Source organism: Panthera pardus, unplaced genomic scaffold, assembly GCF_024362965.1.
Source record: "Panthera pardus isolate Hobbes unplaced genomic scaffold, ASM2436296v1 HiC_scaffold_2, whole genome shotgun sequence".
NCBI classification, from domain to species: domain Eukaryota; kingdom Metazoa; phylum Chordata; class Mammalia; order Carnivora; family Felidae; genus Panthera; species Panthera pardus.
In genome coordinates, this window is record NW_026526765.1 from 66,686,376 (window position 1) to 66,709,053 (window position 22,678).

A 22,678-nucleotide genomic window follows, 5' to 3' on the forward strand; every position below is an offset into this window, starting at 1 on the left:
ACATGCCAATTCCACGGGCATACTGGCAAGTCGCTTAAGTGGGTCTCAAGTTCCTCATCTGAAAAACTAGAAGAGTACTAATAGCACTGACCGCCAAGGGTCGTTGTGAGAAGTAAATAATTCCATCTGTGTGAAGGACTTAGAGACTGCTGTTAGCGCTGCCTGGCTTTTCTCAAAGGTCAGTGTAGTTACAGACTCTGATGATGACCATGAGGGAAATAACTAGAGTGAGGTGATACAGTCACTATGGAGATGGGTTTTTTTAATTAAATACAGATTGCAATGAATAGTATGGAGGAAATGACAAGGTACTGTGACGGCATACCTCTGGGACGTATGTTTAGATGGGTAGGCAAGGTGGGCTTTCACAAAGAGGTGACATTTAAGCTGACATGAGAAAGAGGAAAGGTAGCCAAGTGGAAGAAGCACATGTCGAGCAGGGGGAACCTAGTACAGGGTTGTGTGGTGGGAAACAGCATAGTGTGTGCTGGGAACTGAGAGGATTCCAGGCTGCAAGGTGGAGGGGGATACCCAACACTGGGTAGGCAGAGGTCGGGTCAAGCAGGGCCTCTGAGATCAATGTGAGACCGCAGACTTGACTCTAAGTGCAAGTGGAAGGCACTGAAGGACAATAATATGATCTGATTTGTCCTGTTAAAGAATTAGCCAGCGGCTGTGTGAGGACCAGTCCAGAGGGTGCAGAAGTGAAGCAGAGACCCCAGTTAGGAGGCGCTCATGGTCGGCAGTGAGGGCAGCCTGGACCTCTAGGCGGTGGGGCAGAATTTTCACAAGGCTTGGTGGATGGGGATTGCCATTGAGTGGAGGTGGAGGACAAGGAAAGGGAGGAGTTGGGCTGATTCTAGACTGGTGACTGCAGCTGGGCTGTGTTGCTGTCTGCTGACAGGGCAGGAAGGGTGGATTGGAACGATGATCTGGAAGGTTCTGCTCCAGGCATGATAAATAGATGCCTTTTGAGTAGAGATGTCAAATAGACAAGTCCAGAGATCCAAGGAAGGGCCTGGAAATAACAACTTGGAAGCTTCCAGCATGTAGGTCACTTTTAGGAACGTAAATGGGAATGGAGAGAGGCAAGGAAAGAAAGGGTAGGACGCAAAATACGGCCCAAGTCCTAAATACTCGGGGATTTCGAGTCGGGCAGTGAAAGAGGAGTCTGTGCGGAACAGCTGGGACCACACGGTGGAAGGCCGAGTGGGCTCAGGGCTCCCGAGTGAAGGATGAAGGTGTGCGTGCACCAGGAAGAGGGGAAGGGGTAGGCAGCTGAGGTCCTGGGTGACCTGACGAGTAGTGGCAGTGGAGAGGAAGCCTGTTGGGGTTCACAAGTGGAAGGGGAGGGAGAGAGGAACCACATATGCAGACGATTCTCGCTATTGAGTAATTGTGTATAACGAGCAATTACCCAGAGACTGCAGGCCGTGTGGCTGCAGTTCCCCGCGGTTTGGTCTGATCGCAGCCTTGCGGAAGGTCTCCTGGCGGCCTCACAGCCTCTCGCCCTGTTGCTTCCCTGGTGCGCCCACCACGTTTGGGTTTGTGATTATAGCGCCCACCGGCCTTTTTGTTTTGGAGACAGCGTACCCCCTCCCTGGTGGCTGGTGAGCCCTCCCCTCCTCCCGGGCACTGCGGCCCTCTCTGGACCACACATGTGCTGCCACTTACAGGTGCTCACATTGAAAAGAAAAACCGCCCCTGGCTCTGTGGTGAGAGGCTCACAGGACCCTCGGGGAGCAGGAAGGACCATCGTTTTGGGTGGAGCAGGGGGCCCTTGACTGAAATGTGTGCGCAGGCAGGTGCCGCAGGCTTGCACAGTGAGAGTGCTACCAAAAAAGAGAGACTTTTCACCTGCCGGGGGAGGCTCGCGTTCCTGAGTCAGGAAACCAGGAAGAAGGCAGGGATGATGTTGTTCTGGGCATTCCGGAAAACACCGTATTGGAGGGGCAGAGGGAGCATGTCATGTTTAATGTTTACTTTCTTTTCTGTGTGGAGCCAAGAAAGTGGTGTGTTAGCCTCATTATCTTATCTAGACACACTATAAATTCTTTCTCGGCTAAAGGCCAAGAAAAATTTGAACCAGAAACTAGAAGGAACAGGATGTGAATGACTGAAGTTCCAAAATGACTGGAATAAGAACTTCCAGAAACTGAGGAAAGTGGTAGACTTAAGGAAAGTGTGCCCCCCTGCATGTCATATCACATTCAGATCCAGAACCTTCTGAGACTGCGTGAAGTACATCATACATCTGGTGAGGAACACTTAACCTTACCCATTTCGTAAATTTGCTTGGTAGTTAGAATCACCTGGGTGCTCCTGGGCCTCACCCCAAACCTACTGACATGGAATCCAGGGTGACCTCTGGTGCTGTGCTGCAAGCACGTGCCCTGGTCCCCTGGTGACAGAACACAGGTCACAAATGGAAGTCACGTGGGCAATTTAAACTTTATTAGTAGCCACGTTTAAAACTTGAAAAAACAAAAGATGAAATTTACTCTAGTAAAATGTTTAGCTCAATATATCTAAAATATCATTTTAACATATAATCAATATTTTTATTTTTTTTCAATGTTTATTTTTAAGAGAGAGAGAGAGCTAGAAGGGGAGGAGCAGAGAGAGAGGGAGACACAAAATCCGAAGCAGGCTCCAGGCTCCGAGTTGTCAGCACAGAGCCCTACGTGTGGCTTGAACTCACGAACCATGAGATCATGACCTGAGCCGAAGTCGGACGCTCAACTGACCAAGCCACCCAGGCACCCCAATATTTTTATTATTTTTAAGTTTATTTAGAGACAGAGAGAATGCATGCACGTGCTCGAGCACGCAAGCAGGGGAGGAGGGATAGGGAAACAGAGAATCCCAAGCAGGCTCACAGATCCCACGAACCATGGGATCGTGACCTGAGCCAAAATCAAGAGTTGGACGCTTAACCGACTGAGCCACCCAGGCACCCCAGGATATTTTAAAAGTTGTTGAAATATTTTACGTTTTTTCTTTTTTTTCCCACATCAAGTCTTGAAATTTTGGTGTGTATTTACACTTGCAGCATATCTGGGTTTGGACCAGCCATGCTTCAGGTGCTCAGATGGCTGCGGTGGCTAGTGCTGCCGTACTGGTGGTGTGGATGTAGAGTTGTAGCTGGGGCACAGGGGTGCAAGAGCACCTGTGCTGGGGGTCACACAGACCAAGTTTGGCCACTCACCACTGACAAAATCCAAAGGCAGTGATTTGTGTAGTGGTAGTGATTACAAGAAGGGAATTTACTTGAGTGAGGCCAACACCGGGAAGACGTGAACTGTTGGCTTAAATACTGCCTCCAAGTGCTGAAGATACTTCTAGGTTTATGTAGGGAAAATGTGGGACAGAGGTCAGGGGGTGCGTGCAGGGTTTTGCTGGGTCAGGGTAGTCATTGCTTAAGGGGATAGTTTCGGTTCCCATCAGGGGATGCTTTGCCTGCACGTCTTTTGCCTGGGTTCAGAGATAAAATGGAAAGAAAAACTTAATTGGAAAGTGCAGACTAAGGTCAAAATGGAGGTAAAGTCCTCTTTCATGGTCACTTCAAAGTGGTTTAGTATTTCAGTCGACGAGTGACACTTGGAACCATGACTCGTATGACAGGTGTCTGCCTCACTCAAATGAAAACAGGTAAAGTAACCCATGTTTTAGGTTTAGGTTTGAAATTTGGCCTCATCTTTGTATCAGTAAATAAATCAGCAGCCTGGTTCTGTCCTGGGATCTGTACAAACAGGTGCACTCTCATCTCCTTCCTGAGGCCCAGGGAGTTCTTAGAGGCAACTCGCAGCTCCCAGTGTGCCCGTGCCCCCCAGGGTTGGGCAGGGCCTCTCCTCTGTCTTCCTGGTCCTGAAAAGCCTGCCAGGTCCGGAAAAATTCCCTCCGGTCCCCCAGGGGCCTGGGTATTGGGGCAAAGGAACCCTTTGTTTTGTGGTGAGCCTGGGATTTCCATATTCTCTAGGCTGGTGGGGCAGGGGTGTGGATGGAATTGGGGTGGGAAAGGGTATCGCTCTGGGCAGTTTTTTTGTTTTGAGTTTATTGAGTTCATGGTGACATTTTAAATTCACTTCATGATTTTTTTTCCCCTTTACACTATTCATCAACTTTAGAACAAAAGACAAAAGAATAGGAACAGTAACAAAAAATGTAGGACAAATAACTCCTTCCCCATTCTTAATAGCCAGAAGGAAGAGGGAGAAATCTTTCCTGTTGTCCTCACATTGCCTCAGCTGACAGAGGGCTGCCTGTCACCACCCTCCATGACACTTCTCACTTCTGCTAGAAAATGGTCCGCTCTCTGCATTACAGTAGTAAATGCAACCAGATCTGAGATCTCCTGGGGGCTGCTAAGGCCCCTAAGACACTCACATTCCTCAGGAATTGCTCTGCAGCCGCCCTGGCTCCAGTTTCCTTAGGGTGGGTGAGAGGATTCACTGAGTAGTCATCGGGATTTAGGGCTGGTTGTTAGGTTTCCTTTAAAAAGATCTTTCCCCCTCCATCCTCACAAAAGCAAGCCTAGATTTTTGTGTCGCAGTTCTTTCATTAGTGAGCTTGTCGGAAAGCCCGACTTGCGCTTAGAGTAACTGGAGGCAGAAACGTAAAAGATATTTGAAAAGCCAGGAAGGGCTAGCCCATCTGTGCACCCTCCCACAGCCCTCCTACAGGAAGCGTTACCACTGAGACTGGTTCTCACACACTTTACAAAAAGCATACAAAAAGTTACAAAAACTTTAAGCAATGCAGAAGTGAGTAAAGTAGAACATGAGAGCCTTCAGTCACCCCTTCTGGGAGTTACCTGTTGTTGAGTGGTGGGTAGCTCTCTGGTCTGTTAAGAGTGTCTGGTCTGGTAGTTGTTAGTGTCTGAGCCGTTCTCGCTCAGATTTTTAGTTGTCTTTGCAAAACTGGCATCCAGTAGAACTTGTCCTTTTCACTTGACGATATATCAGATACCTTTCCATGCCAGTGCACGATGATCTGCATTTTTAACAAATAGTTGCAGGGCATTTCAATAGAACCAGTATACCTTGAACTTAGCCAGTCCCCTGGTTGGTCCCCATTCTTAGCTGTTGTAACCAGTACTGAAGTGAGTCCAGCTGTAATCTCACGTGTCTTTAGGCACCTACATGTGCTGTAAGAATAATTCCTTGAAATCAGGTTGTCTACTCAAGGAGTATGTTCACTTTTTATTTTGCTACATGCTTCCAAATTGTCTTACAGAACAGTTGTGCTCATGTACATTTGTCATCCACTCATGCATCATTTTTAGAGGAATTTCTTCTGTAAATCCTGGTTTCTCATTATGCTCCAAGGAATCTGATACCTTCAGTGAGTTGTTATGAAGCTATTTTAACAACTTTTGTCCCGGAGAAGCTGTCACCCAGGCATGGTGCTGGGTACCACCAGAGTATATTTGAGTAAGGTCTTTGCCACCGTAGAGCCTACACGCTAATGGGGGAACCTGGTGAGTGAATTCAAATAAACCATATCAGATGGTGCTGCATGTGACACTTAGGACTATGTGGTAACACTGTGCCTCTTGAGGGAAGGTCTCATTAATGCTTCCCTGCCCAGGTCTCACGCTCTTGAGGAAATCACAGGAAGGCAATATGCACATTGGACACCAGAAACCTCCCATAACTGAACCCTAAGTCAATTACTTTGAGTTCCTCTAGCAGGAAAGAGCCCAAGGAACTTGAAACCATGGGGCAGGGGGTTTTCAAAGTGCAAATCTAATTTAAGTACTTTAAAGGGGGAACAAGGACCTTTAAAATGAGAATATTGATTTCCACTCCATCAGTACTGCTTTTTGTGTTTCTGCAAAAGTAGTACATGTTGATTTCACAAGTACAAGGGACTTGTCCAGGGTAGGCAGCCCAGACCAGAGGTTTTGTACTCAAATCAGGGTGATTCAAGAGATGCTTCAGCACACTTGGAAAAGAGGAGTGTGGGCCCCAGATAAGGTTTTGTGGTCAAGCTGTACTTGTGGCTGAGCATTTGGTATGCCCAAGCAGAAACTTCTAGACTGGCTTACTTCCCATAGCTGGAAGGCTACAACCTCCCGCCTTATTCCTTTGTGACACAAGACGGAGAGCTGAGATCTCTAAGGGGCTCTTCTCATTAAAGAAAGCAGTGCTGAGATGTTCTGGTTCTGCTGAGCGGAAGGTGAACTCTTGAGCCCTCTAGTAACTTCCTCTTCATACCTGCCTTTTGACTTTACAAGCTAAACCTTCCTCTCTGCCACCACTTGCAGGGTAATAGCCACCACCCCCATCATGTCAAGTTACTCAAGGCGTGCTCTGTCTCTCCTTTGATACAGAGAAAAGAAGTTAAAGGCCAGAGTGCAAGAGCTGGTGAGCGCCTTGGAAAGACTCACCAAGAGCAGTGAAATCCGACACCAGCAATCAGCAGAGTTCGTGAATGACCTAAAGCGAGCCAACAGGTAAAGTCTCCATTTGTGGATTCCCAAGGGTGCCTGGACTCCCACACCAGGGAGGGCAGCTCCATAATTACTGGAAACCAGTACTGGAATGAAAAGTCCTCACCTGCCCTCCCCCACTCCCCCAGCCTGGTCTTCCCTAGAGCATTACATAGTGTTATGTATGTTACATAGATGACTAAGAAATACTCAGTAAAGGCCTGTCCTTGGGCCACATGTTTGGGAAATACAGCACACTGTGGTCCCCTTAACAACTAACACAGTAAAGGTTCTGAGAAGTCCTACAATGAAAAGATATGTTTGTGTTTAAGCCAACGTCTTCCAAACAAAATTGGCTACAGAACCTTTCTTGAGCATTTATTTTGTATTTATTTGTCTTAAGTAAACTCTGCCCCTGACGTGGGGCTTGAACTCACGACTCCAAGATGGAGACGCTCACTCTACCAACAGAGCCAGCCAGGCACCCCTATTTGAGCAACACTTAATATCTGGTGGAACACTTTACAGAGTACTGCTCTAAGGCAACAGTCTCAAACTTTTTGGGCTCAGGACCCCTTTATGTTCACAAAACTTGAGGAACTCAAAGAACTTTGTTTTCAAAATATTTATTGATAAATCTCACTTTAGAAACTAAAACCGAGACAAATGTCTGTAACTTTTTATTCATTTACAAGAAAATAAAATAAATTTACATATAATACAACTGGCACTTATTTAAAAAATAACTATTTTCCAAAAAGATAATTAGAAAAGTGGTACCGTTTTTACAGTTTGGAAATCTATTTAATGTCTGGTTTAGGGGCGCCTGGGTGGCTCAGTTGGTTGAGCATCCAACTCTTGGTATCTGCTCAGGTCGTGATCTTACAGGTTGTCGAAGGATTGCGTCCACGCTGTCAATATCTAGCTTCACACAGATGCGTAGTTAGGAGGTAAAGGACCTCCAAGGCCTCTCCTGAGGGGGTTTTGGGAATCTCTGGGAGTCTGTTCTCAGACCACACTTGGAGGACCTCACTGTACATGGAATGGACTGGGGTGCTATTTTGAACCAGAGAGGGTATTAGGACTTGCTCACCCCCTGTTCTCTTCCACCATGCTCTTTATAAGTTCTTTGTAAGAACTTTGTAAGTTCACAAAGGCTTATATTCCGTGTTTGGCTGGCAATGTTAGTTTATGGCCTCGTGCTCTGAATCCCACCAGCCCAAAGCGTAAAGAGAAGTCATCGGAGCCTCTGTGCCCGCCTCCTAGGTGAGGTCACTTAGACTGCAGGGCTTGAGGAACACTCTTGGTAGTTTACACTTGACCATCTGTTGTAGGCAGCCGTGGAACAACAAAAAGATCCAGATTCACCGTTTGTATTTAAATGACAGATTTCTGGAATTCAGCTGCCTTTTCTGTTACTGATTTTGGATGTGGCTAGTCTGGGTTGTTGGTTTACACTCCTCCTAACAGATTAGGGAGAAGTCTCTAGCACAGAAACTAACTACAGTTAAGCCAACAGGTGAATGGCCATGAGCGCCGAACACCTGACTTCAGATTCCTACTTTAGAGACCGAGGGACCGCTCTCTGGACCTGGTTACCCAGCAGACAGTAGTGTGTGCCTCAACACTCCTCAAATAATTCGTCCTTCTCCTCCCCTCTCCTCCCACAGCAACTTGGTGGCTGCCTATGAGAAAGCAAAGAAGAAGCATCAGAACAAACTGAAGAAGTTGGAGTCTCAGATGATGGCCATGGTGGAGAGACACGAGACCCAAGTGAGGATGCTCAAGCAAAGAATAGCTCTGCTGGAGGAGGAGAACTCAAGGCCACACACCAATGAAACTTCACTTTAATCAGCACTTGGGCACCAAAGCTCCTTCCATGGAAGCTAAACTCTAGCAGTTCACCGGGGACAGAAGCACCCCGGAGGCAGAGCACCTGGTGGGAGAGTGACAAAAAGGAAGGTTGGCAGGTAGGTCAGCACCTGCATAGTGGAGTGCCATGGACTCATCAGCCCCAGGGGTGAGTGGCCTGGTGACACCGTGTAGACTATCCAGAGGCTCCCGCCCCTCCCCTTCCAGGCCCACGGACAGCCTGTAAATACCTGCTCTGTGCGCCATGCTCAGTAGGCCTTGCTTCTGCTCTCAGCCCCGGCAGTCACTCTCCCACCTGTTCTGGAGCTTGTGTACCGGTGGTACCCTCAGCATTTGTTTTACAAGACTGTCCATTCTTTCCTTATCTTTGACATCCCATTTCTCCTCTTTCTTCTTCAGGGATAAATGCTGACAAAACATGGGAGTGGGGAGGGGTTGTCTTCAGCCTCTAGAACTGATTTGCTTATTGCAACCAGGCCTTTGGTGTTCAAGTCCCACTACCAACCCCAAGACAGACGGTCGCTCAGAGGTGCTCTGGAAGGTAGATTACAGGGGGATGGTGCGTAGGCATTGCTTCTGGTCCCTGATACATTTGAAGTTACAGGGGGAGCAACCCCAGGGCTATGCCTGACAGCTGTTTGGGAGAATGAGCACTTCTTTCACCTCTCACTGTGGATGTAGGGATGGGAAGGGCACTTTCTTTTGACTCTGGGATTTTCCCTCCCAGTGGAGCCTTATTAAAGCCAAGATTTAGAGCTGAGATAGTCCTATTGATACATATAGTGGAACTAAAATTTTACCAGGAGTTTCTTCAAGAGCAGAGGAGCATTAGTACTTTTGCCCACCCCAGGGCACCACATAATTGCTGTTCTGCATGAATCAAACAAAGCTCATGCACAGGACGAGAAACATAGCTCTGGACCTCTCTTTCTCTAAAGGCAAGAGGCAGGACATGGAGTAGACTGAATGTTTTGCAGGCTGATACCACCTATTGAAGAGACTGCTACTGAACCACCAGTTCAACTTTACTTCTGCTGTTAGGAAGGGCAGGGGGTGAAGAAATGGTTGTTGAGACCTCCTTTTATCCCCCTAGAGAAATGGCAGTTAGTATACGGTACTTAGTCCTTAAACAGGTTAAATCTCAAGAAAAATGCTGACAGTGCTGGGCGGGGACCAAAGTACCTGAATTCTTTCAGGAAGGCCTCCACCATCTTAAATTCATTATTCCATTCCTGTCTTTCAGTTCTTCTGTAGTTACCCTACACTGACATTTTCAAAGACCACTTGCCTTTCATTCTGTAGCACCTGAAGATCCACCCAGTCTCCTGAGAACTGTATCCCAATGCCACAGTGCACGAAGTTTTGTTTATGACCAGGTCACATTACAGCCCCAATATCCGTGAACTACTAAAGGTCTGTTTTCAGACAACCTGAGTTCCTCAAGCCTTCTTTGCAATGGCGAAGGCCACTCCAGCCACCACCTTGGAGGGCAGGGCAGTTCTTTCCCAAAAGCGATCACCCTTCTTTCTCAGGCCAGCAGTGAAGCTGCCTGCCTTCAAACAAAACAAAACAAAAAACCAGTGTAAGTCTGGAAGGACCAGCTTTTGGCTGCTTTGATCACTGTGAAAGTGCCCACTGGCTCCTGTTTCTGTTATGTATCTACTATTTAGCAAAGATGGTTCTTGTGATTTTTTTTTTCTTAATTTTTACGCTTGTGATAAAGTTTCATTTTGTCATAAGGAAAATTTTATGGCTAAAAAAGTATGTGCAAAAGGGGTTTAAAAGGCAAAATGCTGGTTTTCCCCATTTTTCCAGTCTGCCTAGGGGAAATGGCCTCCCCTTAGCCAACTGGGATATCCAGGGTGGGAAACCACTCATGGCTCTTCTGTTGACTGCACAGGCATCAGAAGTTTCAATTTCACCAACACTGAAAGGTATAGCTGACACAGGAATAAAATCGTCTGCTGACCTCTGTCTACCATTCTTGGTCCAAGTTAGAAGAGAACTCACTCTTTTAGGTGAGTCATATAGGGTCATGTAACTCTTTCAGACTCGGGAGGTCTCAGCTCCTCCATTTTAAGCCCAGTATTACCCTACCTGGTCTCCTTTGAGTTTATCCTTCAACATCATACTTTTTAATATGTGGTGACTAGATCCAAACTATTTCCCCAGAAAACTGTTACTTTTATAAAGGTGTGGAATAAAAAAGCAATTAAATAGTTGATTTCCTTTCCTTGTGTTTTTCAAATACTCCCTAAGACAAGATGCTGGTTGAAGGTGAACCAAGAGGCACTGATTTATTCTAATCATGAGTCCCACTAGAACCACATTGATTAAAAGTAAAAAAATTGCAGGTGCCTGAAAACCTGAGTTTTTCTTTCTAAATAGAAGCTGATTTATTGACCTCTCCATAAAAGGTAAACAATGAAACAGATTTGACTTTCATGTTTTTGTTTTCTGGCTTCCTCAGTGGTTACTCCTTTTAGGCAGTCACCTTCTCTGTTCAGAGTTCAGTCTCTGGCTCTCAGAGAAACAGACACAGGAAGAAAGGCTCCATCTCACAGTTCCTTAGGGTTGTATTTCCCACTGCCGAATTAAGGCAAAAATCGGGCAAAAGAGACTGCAGTCTGTGGCTGGAGCGGCATCCATGTGTGGGCCCGCCAACTGATCTGATGTTCTGCCAAATCCTTCTGCACCAGCTGCCAGAACTTCAATGGACTTGCAGGTGGGAAGATTCCTCTTTGAGACATACCAGAAGTTATTTATGATTAAGTATCTTGTGTGATCAGACAGGTGAGATTTCTCATGCCCTTCCTCCAGCTCATGCTCCAGCCCCAGCGGTACACACTAGATGTTTCATCACTGCCAATGCAGGTAATTAACTGTTTCATATTCGCTCTCATCTGCAAGCATGTCAAGTTCCTGAAGTTAATATCCATGTTGCCTGAAACTGGAATGTTCGGTTAATAAAAAAATTAAGCGCCAGTTAAACATAATTGCTTAATTCTCCTTGGAGATGCATGCACCTGTTGCTGAGTCCTCCTCTGAGCCTGCGTCAGTACTTTCTACAGGGATCTCAGAGAACTTAATTAGAGCCCTGACATTCTACTCCAGAAAGGCAGTCCCAATTAGACCCAATGCGATTTTTTTCTCAAAAACTGTTAGGATGAGGCTAGTAAGGATTTTACTGCTCTAAGAAAAACTTGAAACTATTTGAAGATCTCCTAATTCCCACCTACATACAGATCCAATTATGTTCTTCTAAATGAAGGAAAAAAAAAAACACCCCATAGTTTTAGCTCATCTGGACTGGAAGACTCCAGTCTTGGAATGACATGAATTTAAGAACCTCTACAGTATCCTAAAAATTCTTAATTCTATCAATTAACTCAAAGCTCTCACGTGTTTGGAATATCATGTTCATGTTCTAAGTAAAGTAGTGAGAAGAGACATCAGGAGTACAGAAAATGACCAAAGCTTTTATTAATGACTTACGGAAACCCTAAGGATCCATAAAACTTGAAGCCATTTGCAAATGCCTAACTGGGAGTTAGGTCTCATCTGTGAAACTGCAGAAAGTGCAAAGATCATGTTCACTTAGTTTACAGCTGTATGTACATTTCTAGATGCAGCAGAGACCCAAAGGGAAAGAATCACCTGAAGAGTGAAATTTCACTGAATTTAACAGGGTGCAGTCATAGGGCTGCCAAGGCATTTTGGGAGGGAAGGGAGCAGAAGCAACATTTTGGAGGAGGTTTTTTCTGAAATGACAGCTTTGTAGAATAGTATTTTTAAAATCTCCAAAAAAAAAAAAAAAAACCACACAGCAAATGTTTTTCGATTTATCCAGTCCAACGGCCTATTTGACACAATCATCACCTCTCACTGAGGCTTGCAAACTCTACCTGCTGCACACACAGTTCTTACTGAAGTTTATCCAAATCCTCTTCTGGGTCGCTGAAACCTGTGTTCATGTCAGCTGGGCTCAAGTGAGCGCTGACTCTGTGGCCTTCTCAAGTTCCCCATTTCACACGCTCGAAGTTACTTTCTAATTAATTTCATGTGACTCACTAATAGAGACATGCCTTAGGCTGCCAAGCATGGACTTTTTAGAATTGGAAAAAGAACTATTAATGATGGTGGCTGCTGCCACCGTATCATCACTGAGCACTCCATGGCTATTAAAATATAAACAAGTGAAAAGGGTACAAGCTGAAAAGCAGTTATACATGCGTTCTCATTTTACCAATTCCTATACAGAGGAAGACAGTTTCACATAAACAATGGTTGCATTTGTGATTAATATTTGATAAATTCTCTTATCACATTGCATAGAAGATCTTACATGTGACCAAGAAATCATTGCCCAGTAACAGCAACTGCTACTGGAATAACCAGACCCTAACCATACCCTTGACTTGATTTTTTCCATAGTCAAGGTTGCTACAAATCACCCACTAATCATTTGAAATCCCAGCTCAGCAGAATAAAGCAAGCTATATACAGAATTCTCACCCTCCATTCACACAGATGACCTGCCTTTAGGTAGTTCTTGCTGTATTTTTCACTTTGGCACTTTTTGCAAATCAAATCCATGTAGAAAATGTTCTGTTTGTAGAACTCCTAGAATTCACGGAGAGTGTTCCTGTCAGGACTGCCAAGTGAGAGCCCCTAATAAGAATCTGCTTTTGTTTGAACCTAATGCAAAGATAATGAAATGTCCACTTTTCTATTTCTAATCAGTTTCTTGACATATTATCAAGACTTATTTACTTTGCATGAGATTTCAGTTTCCTATTTGAAAATGTACTTTTTAAACCACTTGAATTAGAAAAACCTGCTTGAATGTACTGTCAGTTATTAAAGCACATGTGACTAAGTTTGCATTTGTCAGTATTGTTCTACTGTTTGTACTGAGAGTCTCATTTTAAAGTTGCCACTTAACACTGTACTATACCTTGTAATTTTTTAGATTCTTGTATGCTTTAAATGTTTCCAGATGCCTTTAGTTTTAGCTGCTGTAAAATAGCTACTTTGTGTTATTTGATATAGAATTTAAAAAAAAAACTCCATTTATTTATACAGAGACATTTATAATATTTTACAAACATTCTTATATTCTGAATAAATATTTCTAATTCCATGATGTACTTTAACTGTGTTCATTAAAGGGTAAGGCTGTCCTTCTGCAATACTGTTTAATTTTTTTTTAAGTTTATTTTGCGAGAGGGAGAGAATTCCAAACAGGCTTTGCGGCACCGTCAGTGCAGAGCCCCCACATGGGGCTCAAACTAACTAGCAACCCCGAGATCATGACCTGAGCTGAAACCAAGAGTCGAACACTTAACCGACTGAGCCACCCAAGTGCCCCTCCTGCAATACTGTTTAACATGTAAATATCAAACCTGTGATGCTTCACATTAAATCGAAAGCCCGGGTCAGAGGTGGGGACTAGAAAATAGTATATTAGGTCAAAACAGCCAAAGAAACCCCATTTATCGCCAATTTCTATTTAGCTGCCTTTTAAAACTTGGAATGAATGGGAAGTTATCTAACGAAAAATCAGGGAAATGGAATATAATTAAGAACTGGAGGGGGCGCCTAGGTGGCTCAGTTGGTTGAGCGACCAACTTCGGCTCAGGTCATGATCTCATGGCTTGTGGGTTCAAGCCCCACGTCGGGCTCTGTGTTGACAGCTCAGAGCCTGGAATCTGCTTCAGATTATGTGTCCCTCTCTCTCTCTCTGCCCCTCCCTCGCTCATGCTCTCTCAAGAATAAATAAAACATTAAAAAAATAAAAAGAACTGGAAGAGCAAGGAAGTCACACACAAATACAAGAAAGGATGGCAACACGTCTGTTAGAGAAACACTCTTCCTGCAAGTGTGTGGTCAGCTCTCAGTATGAAAGCTTGGGCCCCCTCTTAAAATTTTAAATAAAAATTATCATATAGCTGAGGTCTCTAGCAGAGAAGAATAGATTTTTCTGAAGATCCAAGGATTGTCAAGCATTCTATCTGGAAAGCCTGGTTCTAGAAGAAATATAAGGGATTGTATGTATGTAACTGTAATTCTGCTTTAAAGCAATAACCAAACTGTTGAGATGGAGAATACATACCAGTTCTTTATTTTCACTTTTGCAGACACATTCTACCTTTTAAGATTTCTTCTCATCATATAAGCAGGTCTTTATCTCATACTTGTCATTTTTAATCGGTCCAAAGAGACACAACCAAAATATAACAAGTAACAGTAGCAGAAACCAGGTTAAGGTAGTAATTAAAACTGCTGGAGCAGCAAAATTTATTGATATTGCACTACAAACAGTCTAAATGTAACACGATAATATTTTTACAGAAAGCCAATATTTGAACAATCAACCATAAAAATGTTTTAAAATACAAAGGAAACTTCCCTTCATCCAAATTGTATTCTGTATAATAAAAGGTTTTTAATTTCTAAACTGATGTTATTTACATCAAAAAGCTTTCAAAAAAGAGTAACTGTTAAGACAGGTCTTTGTTCATTTTCTCAGTGGAGAGTGCAGCTGGCATTTCTAGTAGACTTTACCGGCAAACATTTAAACTCATTGGAAATTCTTAATTTATAATAGCCACACCCAAATTAAGTGAAAATCAGTCCTCATCCTTCATTAACACAGAGGGAAAGAGACCAAGCTACTGTTTAGCCAGAATATAATAAATCCAGAAACACAAATCCACTCTAAAGGTCTCAATTTGTAGAACGAGGTAAACCCCACAGGTGTTTCAAATTGTTTGACAACCAAATCAAGCACCAGGAACTTCATTACTACCATAAATAGAATTACTCCAATGGTTTACTGAAGGTCTTTTTCCAAACATTAAAATGCCCTAGAAGGTAAAGTAATAAAATGCTGTGATAATTAAGGCAAAAATTAAATGTTAAATCATTCCATATAAGACAAATGATTACTGAATAATTTACAAACCTAGTTATCACATTTATTCTAAAGTCCAGTTCTCTTAATATCCTATTTAGTGAGACCACTTCAATTGTTTTCTGCCAGCTTTTATAGGTCCCACATAAAATTTAACATGACTCAGCATAAATAGCTTCACCTTGTATACACTAAAACCTACTTCCAAGAAAACGGTTTTAAGACTACACATCTTCCATGAACATTACCTAGTCTCCACAGCATAAAAGACACTTCAAACCCTTGTTTTGGAAATAGCAGGGTTAAAAAAAAAAAAAAAAATTCTTATCCCCTTTCCCATCCAAACTAAACTGCGTATCCTTATTTTGATTAGATGAAAGACAATCTCATATATAAGAATATCTCACCTTAGTTAATCCATGAACTACAATTCCATTTGATTATTTTATTCTGAAATAAGATTGTTTTAAGTTTTCATTAAAGCCAACAGGTAAAACTTATAATCTGAATTGTGTCAATACTTACCAAAGACGATTTTTTATAAGGTATTAAGCTAATGCATTTCAAACACAATCATAAGAAAATATGTGTGTGTGTATATATATATATACTATGTGTGTATTTAATATACACAAATATATATATACAAAATAGTTCAGGGTTTTATTTTCCTTCCCTGTTACTGAAAAAAAGTTTGTAAGAAAATGGAAAATCAGTTGTCTCCTGTCCTAACTTTGAAGTGAAATATGAGCAAATAAGCAAAATTAAAGACTCCATTCTTTGGACACTTATATTTGAAATTAAACGGTACTCGTACAACATCCAAACACAAACCTAAATTGAACAGAGACAGCAGTGCCCTAGGACAGTAGTGAAACGCACAGAGAAACTCTCGTAGATACACCTTTTGTGCTTCTCTATCAGTGCACATGATATATACAGGACATGAAGAGTGTAAGTCCACTGCTACTCCTTCACTGCAAAAAGTATTAACACCTAACCGAACGACTGAGGGATAGTTACTACCTTGCTAAACTGCATTCTGTTGAAAACCTTTGCTTTCATTTGTTGTCATCCGTAGTTGATCTTAAAATATCACAAAAGAATATTCAGCCAAGGTATTTTACAAAGAACTAATTTCTTAAAGCTTGAGAAATGACTAACAATGGTAGATTTGTGCCCAAAATGTTTCAACTGTAGTAGCTATAGACTGTTTTAGAACCTCAGTCAACAAATTAAAAGCAGCTTAAATTAAAATATTACATTCTACCTCCGCAAGTCCACAACCTAAGACTGTGAACTAAAGACCACTCAAGACTAAAGACTAGCAGAACGCTGCCCATTTTACCCTAGAACCACACAGAAGTTTTCTTTGTTCCCAAATCCAATAGACAAGCTAAATGCATTGAGACCCAAAACAGCACAGGTGTCCATAGCCTGCCTGTCTGCTTACAGCCCAAGGGTCAAGTGAGATCATCTGTAGAAGGCAAGCAAGATTATGATCACTGCATGTAATTCCCACTGTGGCAGATTTACCACCATATGGATGTAGCACAAACTATTTTTCTATAGAAGGGATGAGATAAAAAAGGAGAGGTGGGGTGGGGTGGAGACTCTTATGGCCTCTTCCTGGCCAGTCACACCAAGAAACAGAATTAAGAAACAACCAGTCTTCAAATGGCATTCGACAGATAGAAGCCAAGAACCAAAACAACACCCAAACCCCTGCAAGAGCCCTCCCACCAAAAAAAAGCAGCACATATATATATACGTTCAGGGCCTTATTCTTCCATTGGATAAAAGAAGTCTACTAAGAGGAGGGCTGATATGGGACGAAGTCACAAACCAAGGCAACTGACTTCAACGGATTTCTGCATCCAATCCCTTTCTCCCAAGCACCCTTGGCCAATATGACACAGCTAATGCAAGCACTCTTGTCACGGTTATTTTCAGATTGTGCTTTCACGCTGCTACTAGAGCTAGACCATCCCCTCTGCTAACCACAGAAGACACAAGACAAATGGAATCTCATTACCTGTGGTTTCATTAATCTGGAGACCCAGAGTAAAGATTCAATTATAAACATCTCTCAAAATAAAACTTCCATATTTTACCATAGCTTTTTATTTACATTTCTTTGTACTTTAAAGTCTGAGCAACTAAGCTGGTGGCAGCCAGCCTTCCAAGTCCACTCCCACGTATGAGAGGTAGCTTCATTCTTTTCCTTAGCTTTAGACTACTGTTTCAATAGTAATGTGGTTTGTCACAAGAAAACTAGATGGAAAGGAATGGATCACCATTCAGGACAAATGTATAGCTACCATATGAAGTGACTATGACACATGCCTGACCGTGGCTGTCAGTGCTGAGTCACATTCCTGTAAGAAAGTAGAGCACTTCAGTGCAGCTGGAGTTGTAAATTATCAGCACAGGAAGGACTGCACTCTCAAATACTGGTCTCTGAAGTGAGAAAAATTACTTAAGATTTACTGGATTGCTTGGCAACCGTAAAAAAATAACTTTACCCAGAGCTAGGAAACACCTGGTAATGGCCATATATATTAGACACTGCTTGGCCTAGGCAATGATCATGTTTCTAGCCTAATACAACAGACAGCACTCAAGATTTGATTTATCTTCTAAAATTTCTTCCTTCCACTCTTTGCCCAACAACTACAGCTATCTTCCCCTCAGAGCACTTTTGTTCTGTAATAATTCTCTATACTGGATCTTGAAACTGCAATCCAGAACTCTATTTTGCAAGCACGGGAAAGAGCCTTTACTGCCTATTTGCAATCTGCCATCTTTATGACACAGGAGTATAAACTTCAAGAGCAACTCAATTCTAGGTAGAAAAAGCTGCTGAGAAAGCCCATCATAATCTCATTTTTAGAGTTTTCGGCAACTATACAAATGCACTTTAAAGGCTTAGGACAGAACATAAAATGAGGAACTAGCCAGGCTTTATCCAACTATCAAAAACAAGGTTTAACAAAACTGTACTTTTACTAACACTTGTTTACCCAGAGATAGGTACTTAAAGGAAAAGGATATTGACATCTTCAGACAAAATAAGTCTTGCTTATCATTAATCTGAAGTTAAAACAATACATATGAGCCCCTTCCCCAGGCCAGAATATAATCCAAGTCAAAATCACTAAGTAACACCTTTCTTCAATCAGAAACATGTTAATGAATTTGACCTTGTAACTATGATTAATATGCAAAGAAAACACTGCCTCAGAGAATACAGAGACACAATAGATGTCAATCAAAACACAATCTCTGAACAGGCAGAGAGAAGTACTGGTACAAAAATAAAGATAAAAAGCCACAATATATTATCATAGTAAGAAAAGTAATTTGGCAGTCTAATTTTTATATCGACTTTGCTCCTGACTGTTCAAGTTAACTCCTGTTGGAAACCAAAGGAGGGGGGAAGGGAATTAGGTAATGAAATGTTTTTAATGCATACATGCACTTAGACCTGAATTTTTCTAATGACCACCGTAATATGTTGAGTTTTGTAATAAAATTTAAATTTAATTCCTATGGAAGGATGCCATTCACTTAGATTTGAATTTTTTTATTTGACATTACACAAAACTACTAAAGCCTTAAAAGACAAAATACCCAATCTTACAGCATATAATTACTTTTGCTGTATTTTGCTATACATCTTCATTATCTGCACTTACTAATTGATATTTAATAGAAAAATAAGGATATCCAAAGCTCAAAGCAGCAAGCAGTGACCACAAATCCTTTGACAGCACAGGAGACTTGTTTTTATATATTAACATGAAAATCCAACTTAAGTTTCAAACCTCTTCAAATTTTACCCATGCTAAGGGTTTCATTCAATTTCTGTCTCAGGAGAGTGTCACTGGTTGAAATCCTAAAACCATTCATTTGCTCTTTCTTAACAAAAAGCTTGTGAAAGCATGTAAATTATACCCCCACCTTTTGGATAACAAAAAACTTCACTTAACATCCTACAAATCATTACAGTTATACATAAAAGCACCTACAAAATTAAAAAAAAAAAAAGATTCACAGTGCACTGAACCTTGGAACATGTAAGGTTGGAACATAAGAACATTTAAAAAGTGGACTCAAAGACCTATTTTTCTCTCAAAGACATAAAACATAATGAAGCCAACACAACTATTCTTCTCATCTAGCTTCTTAAAATGCAGCACACAGAAGTAAATTATTGCATATTCAGCACACTGCTTTATCACTTGAATCCTTCAAACCATGCTATAATTTCTCAGAGGAGAAATCCAGTTCTGTGCTAAGCATGGCCTTTCTCAAGGTAACCTGAACACTGAGAAATACACAGGTTCAAGGGAGTAAGTATAGCAGATGTACATAAAACAGGTACACCCAACTTATATATTTTCTGCATAGTTAAGTCATATCACACACATAAACTTTAACTCACGTCTTTTTTATCTCAAACTGTCAACACAGCTAAAAGCCTCAAGTTACCAAAATCCCATCCCAACAATACCCTTATTCTGTTCCACAGTGCATTAAATGAAGCAGCACAACAGCAATAACATTTAACTATTGTTAAACTGCTGTAATTGACAAGAGAGAATCTGTTGGTTCTTAAAAAGGCTCACCACACCTTTAGAGGACATACTTCTGGTAACTAACTCTAATCTCTTTTGCTTTCATATTTAGAGCTGAAAAACCCAACTCTAGGCACCAGAAAAACTGACTAAAATAGAAAAAAATTAACAACAACGACACACACACACACAATCACTGAAATTTTATGGTTTCCAGATGACAGTAAGTGAGTGAAAATGATTTACCTGCGAGGCAAACTAAGTTTTTACTCGCCTAACAATTTAACAGAAATCTGGAATGCTGGGACCAACTATAAATATGGCTCAAGGAGACCCAAGCAAAGCAGCTGTATTTCTGGAAAGAACAGTAAGAGCTTCCAAAAGCAGTCATATAATGCATTTTAAAAAGGTCACAGAAGGATTCACAAGTTTATCACATTAAAAGATGCAGGATTATGAAAAACCTAATTTTAAACACACTGCTGTAATTGTGAATTCTCCTGCTTAGCACCAAGAGGGTGACACTTTTATTAATAAATAGAATTTCTCCTTTAAAATCAAGCCATTTAAAAGCTAAAGCAAAGAAATACCAAGTGAATTCCTTACAATAGTACTTCTTCTGAAAGTCCCACTGGGTTATATAGAATCCCTATTAAATAGGCTATCTATACAGAATAAAGATTTCTATAATAAAATTTACAAGCAGAGATATATTTTGTGGATACCACATGTAAAAAAAGATTTTTAAAACCCACATGACAGATGCACACGCACACATATGCTCACACACCACCCCTCAAAAGAAATACCTTCAGTGAGGTCAGAGGCAGCCCAAACACTAAACCCCTTTAAAGCCCTGGTGATTGTCCTCAATTAGAGCTGAAATCCTTCTTAAAATGGGCACTGCCACCCTTATTTAGATTTAAGAATCCTGAAGGAGCAAAATCTAGTGCCAGGAATGAGTTCTGTATATGCTACCTTCACGTTCTGATCCTCCCCTATTGAAATGCTTTAACTTGTACTTGCCTGAACCATATGCCCCTTCCCTTCGTGCTCCTTCGTCCAGAGGCTTCAGCATGCCCATAAAAGCATGTCAGTTTCTGTTACTACTGAAAATTGGAACCTAATACATCAGTTTCCAGAGATCAATACCGAGATGCAATGTAAAACTTAATAATGTCAGTATTCCATTCATATTTACACAGCTACAACAGAAAATAAATTTTCACAGGAACAAAACCATTGTACAATACTAAAGGACTGATGGCAGGACAGTGAAGACAAGACCAAAGAAGTTGCCAGGCCCTGGATTCCCTGCTCCCCAGCAGGTTCACTGATCACTGACTACACAAGGCTCTCAATGCCAAGTCCAGTCCACTCCCCACCCAACCAACTCAGTCCCTCTCCAAGCTGAGGACTTTGTCCCTTAATGAAGTGCTAAGAGTTCGTTTTTAACATGAACATTACATAGTAGATGCTGGCTCTAAAAATAACCTTTCAACAAATCTCCAAGCAGAGGAGGATTAGAGAACCTAAGTGGTTAGAAGCAGAGAAATGCGCAAAATGCCACCAAAGCCGATGACCTGCAATCTTGACTTCAGTGACATTTTCAGCTCTTGCATTTAGTATTTGTGAATTTTAAGTTTCTTTTAAAAATGTCAATATAAGGAAACTCTTATTGCAATCACTGTCATGGATAGATGGAGCATTCCCATTATATTGGCTACCTGATGATGATGATTCAAATACTATTTTCTTGACCAGAACATGAAATAAAAACCACAATCACACAGAAAAAATGCTCTCATAAAAAGCAACTTAAATTCGTTGGCCAAACACTGAAAAGGTACATCTGTATAAAAGGTTATAACTGCATTTACAGTGCAAACTCATGTTTCTTTCTACTCTCTCTTCTGCACAGAGAACAATATCTTCAGAAACATCATTGCCTCCCTGCATTTCTTTAAAACACCTGAGAAAGGTAAGGCTCAAAGAGACACCCACTCAAATGCAACAGGTCTCTGATCTTGGGACTTCCACAACACATCTGCTGCTATCAAAGGTCCAAGATTTTCATTATAGCATTATGGTCAAATTTAAAACTCAAAAAGGCTCTGGATGAAAAGGGGAACTTGCAATGACCATTACATGCCATAGACTGTCCCTCAGCATGTTCTAGCAACTGGTCTTCACCGGAGCAAGGCAAGTCACATACAGCATCTGTTTAAAAAAATAAATACACTCGGTAACTTAGTAAGAACTCAAATACTGTCCTTCCCTTCTTTTGTTATAAAGGAATTCATATACAGTATATATTTTTGTCCCCACACTCAAAATCTAACATAAGCAGAACCATCAAAATACTTTCCTTTCCCTGAACTGGGGCTCAGCTGATTTTCTAATCTATTATTGTTTATTTGCACACATTCATTCAAAATCTGAATCTCAGCTTTTATTTATTTTTAAAGCATTCATTTTTTGTTGTTGTTGTTATTGTTATTGTTTATATTTGAGAAAAAGAGAGACAGCATGAGCAGAGGAGGAGCAGATAGGGAGACACAGAATCCCAAGCAGGCTCCAGGCTCTGAGCTGTCAGCATAGAGCCTGACACAGGGCTCACACCTACAAACCACAAGGATCATGACCTGAGCCAAAGTCAGACACTTAACTGACTGAGCCACCCAGGCGCCCCTCAGCTTTTAAGACCCTTAATGTTCACATGCTTTCAATAATGGGCATACTTTTATCTACCTCCCATATTTGTTTTTTGTGCCACCATAAAAGGAACCTGTTGACATAGATCAAAATGTAAGCACTGTAAAGATTACAAATGTTAATATAAGATTTATAGAGGCCAATTCAAGAAAATTAAAGGCA

General features: G+C 41.7%; 2 protein-coding genes across 5 annotated transcripts in view; one reads left to right on the top strand and one right to left on the bottom strand.

Moving 5' to 3' along the window:
* The window catches only part of MCC (MCC regulator of WNT signaling pathway), a 428,047-nt gene extending 417,520 nt beyond the window's left edge, over positions 1-10,527 (top strand). For all 4 annotated transcript variants that reach the window (XM_019450488.2, XM_019450489.2, XM_053907123.1 and 1 more), the window contains 2 exons: positions 6,335-6,457; positions 8,104-10,527. In XM_019450488.2, coding sequence (XP_019306033.1) covers positions 6,335-6,457; positions 8,104-8,284 — 304 coding nt within the window. In that variant the 3' untranslated portion in view covers positions 8,285-10,527. The remainder of the gene's footprint in view (positions 1-6,334; positions 6,458-8,103) is intronic.
* A 3,879-nt stretch (positions 10,528-14,406) lies between these two features.
* Positions 14,407-22,678, bottom strand: part of DCP2 (decapping mRNA 2) — a 50,510-nt gene continuing 42,238 nt past the window's right edge. Inside the window, exon 11 of the mRNA XM_019450492.2 lies at positions 14,407-22,021. Within this exon, the coding sequence (XP_019306037.1) occupies positions 21,858-22,021 (164 nt within the window). The 3' untranslated portion in view covers positions 14,407-21,857. The remainder of the gene's footprint in view (positions 22,022-22,678) is intronic.